The sequence below is a fragment of the Coturnix japonica genome, unplaced genomic scaffold (genome assembly GCF_001577835.2).
Source record: "Coturnix japonica isolate 7356 unplaced genomic scaffold, Coturnix japonica 2.1 chrUnrandom851, whole genome shotgun sequence".
Lineage (NCBI taxonomy): Eukaryota > Metazoa > Chordata > Aves > Galliformes > Phasianidae > Coturnix > Coturnix japonica.
Window position 1 is genome coordinate 1 of NW_015440206.1, and position 2,936 is coordinate 2,936.

The 2,936-nt window shown below is 54.2% G+C and overlaps 1 protein-coding gene across 1 annotated transcript; it reads right to left on the reverse strand.

Annotated features, from left to right (window-relative positions):
* Nucleotides 1-200: 200 nt before the first annotated feature.
* Nucleotides 201-1,817, reverse strand: TRAPPC5 (trafficking protein particle complex 5). The gene has a single exon (XM_015851256.2). The coding sequence runs from the start codon at nt 1,789-1,791 to the stop codon at nt 1,225-1,227; it is 567 nt and encodes a 188-aa protein (XP_015706742.1). The 5' UTR covers nt 1,792-1,817; the 3' UTR covers nt 201-1,224.
* Nucleotides 1,818-2,936: the final 1,119 nt, after the last annotated feature.

Genomic DNA, 2,936 nt, shown 5'->3' on the forward strand with positions numbered 1-2,936 from the left:
CACCCAATGTTGACTGTCACCCAATGGATCAATACAGCATTTATTGGACCCCAATACAATACCAGTGTCCCAAAACAACATGAGCATCCCAACATGAGGAAGATGGATGGGGTTGAGTGACTCCAATGGGATCCAATGTCCCCATATAGATTGGAGGGTCTTCAGGAGGGTCAATGGACGCCATAGTTGGACACCCAATGTTGACTGTCACCCAATGGGTCAATACAGCATTTATTCGACCCCAATACAACACCAGTGTCCTAAAACAACATGAGCATCCCAACATGAAGCCAAAGGAGGATGATGGATGGGATTGAGTGACACCAATGGGGTCCAATGTCCTCATATAGACTGGAGGGTCTTTAGGAGGGTCAATGGACGCCATAGTTGGACACCCAACATTGACCATCACCCAATGGGCCAATAGAGCATTTATTGGACCACGTAACAACACGAGTGTCCCAACATAAAGCCAAAGGAGAACAAGGGGTGGGATTAAGGGACACCAATGGGGTCCAATGTCCCCATATAGACTGGAGGGTCTTTAGGAGGGTCAATGGACGCCATAGTTGGACACCCAACATTGAAGGTCACCCAATGGGCCAATAGAGCATTTATTGAACTCCAAACCAACACCAGTGCCCCAACATGAAACCCAAGGAGGCTATGGGGTGGGATTGAGGGACACCAATGGGGTCCAATGTCCCTAAGGAGGGTCATCGGTGTGCCAATGGATGCCATAGATGGACACCCAACGTTGAAGGTCACCCAATGGGCCAATAGAGCATTTATTGGACCCCGAAACAATACGAGCATCCCAATATGAAACCAAAGGAGAACAAGGGGTGGGATTAAGGGACACCAATGGGGTCCAATGTCCCCATGTAGACTGGAGGGTCTTCAGGAGGGTCAATGGACGCCATAGTTGGACACCCAACGTTGAAGGTCACCCAATGGGCCAATAGAGCATTTATTGGACCACGTAACAACACGAGTGTCCCAACATGAAGCCAAAGGAGGACAAGTGTTGGTGTTGAGTGACACCAATGGGGTCCAATGTCCCCACGTAGACTGGAGGGTCTTCAGAAGGGTCAATGGACGCCATAGTTGGACACCCAACATTGACCATCCCCCAATGGGCCAACAGAGCATTTATACAACCACGTAACACCACAAACACCCCACCCCGAGCACAAGGGTCCCCTCCACTCATTGTAACCCCCCTCATCTCCCCTCCAGGCTCTTGTCCCTGGCGATGACCCCCTCCTCAAACTTAATCATCAGCGTTGTCCCCTTGTGCCAATGCGCCGTCACTTTGGCCGGGAACCCGCTGGCTCCCAGCACGGCCTCCACCAACCCGGCCGTGAATGCGGCGCAGTTGAGGGTGCTGTTCTCCCTGGGCACCGAGATGAAGGTATTGACCAGCGGCTCCCGTTCGATCACGTAATAAGTCTTATCATCATCGTTGGCCTGTTCCAGCTTATCAGCCTCCTTCCCAAACAAGGATCTCCATACGGGTCCCTTAACGAACAGGAGGACGCTCAGCACTTTGGTCTCGCGTCTCCCCCCCCTCTCTCGACTCACTAAAGGATCCAGGAGACGCAGCCCGACTTGGTGACCCAATTGGGCCAGCTTGGCTTGGAGTTCGGCCACCGAGTAGACGCGGCGTTGGCAGTATTGGACCAGCTCGCAGAACAGGAGGGCGAAGGCGCTCAGACTCACCTCCCCGCGAGGGCGGCCCAAGGGGCGCTCCAGCAACGGGGACTTGCCGCGGGTGAAACGGGACTCCATGGTTCTGTATGGGGGGGATATAAGAGAGGGGGTTGATTTCATGGTCCAAAGGGGGGGGTATAAAAGGGGGGAAAGAAGAGAGATCCATAGCCGGCTTATAGGTTTCCGCAATAGCACACCATAAGGTGCCCCACAGAAAGCCCAATAGCAAAACCCCATAGGGACCCCCATAAGCAAAAAAAAAAACCCATAGGGCCCAATAAAAGCCCATAGAAGACCCCCAATAAGCACCGCCATAGGGGACCCCAATAAAGCAAAAAACCCAATCAGGGGCCCCGCCAGATAGCACCCATAGGGGAACCCAATAGCACCTATAAAGGGGACCCAATTAGCAACCGCATAGGAAACCCCATAGGCAAAAAAACCCGATAGGGCCCCATAGGCACCCATAGGGACCCAATAAGCAACCCATAGGGACCGCCCATAGCAAACCGCATAGAGCCCCGCATAGCACGCCCTAGGGACCCCCATAGCACCCAATAAAGGAACCGCCATAGCACCATAGGGACCCCAATAGCGCACCTATAAAGGGACCATCGCGACCGCATAGGAACCCGCACTAGCAACCAATAGGGACCCCATAGCGCCGGCGCTATAGGTTCCCCATAGCACCACACTAGGTGCCCCACAGACCCGCCATAGCACCCATAGGAGACCGCCATAGCACCGCCATAGGGTCCCATAAGCACCCAATAGGAACCCCATAGCACCTCATAGGGCCGCCATAGACCACATAAGGGCCGCCAATAGAACCCATAGGGCCCAATATGCACGCCATAGGTTGCCCATAGACCCATAGGAAAGCCCCATAGCCACCCATAGGACACACCCATAGCACCCCATAGGGCCCCATAGCAACCCATAGGGCCCCAATAGCACCCATAGGAACCGCCATAGCAGCCCATAGCAGGACCCCATAGCACCCGTAGGGAACCACCATAGCAACCCCATAAGGGGCCTCCATAGCACCCATAGGATCCATAGCACCCATAAGGAATCCCAATAGCACGCCCTAGGGGCCCCGCAATAGAAACCCATAGGGCCGCCATTGCACCCATAAGGACCCATAGGCACCCATGAGGAACCCGCATAGTCAAACCCATAGGGACCCATAGCACCCATAGGGCCCCATAGGCACCATAGGA

Excerpts from the sequence above, each read along its gene's own strand:
- TRAPPC5 (XM_015851256.2), bottom strand. The coding sequence starts at position 1,791 with ATGGAGTCCCGTTTCACCCGCGGCAAGTCCCCGTTGCTGGAGCGCCCC.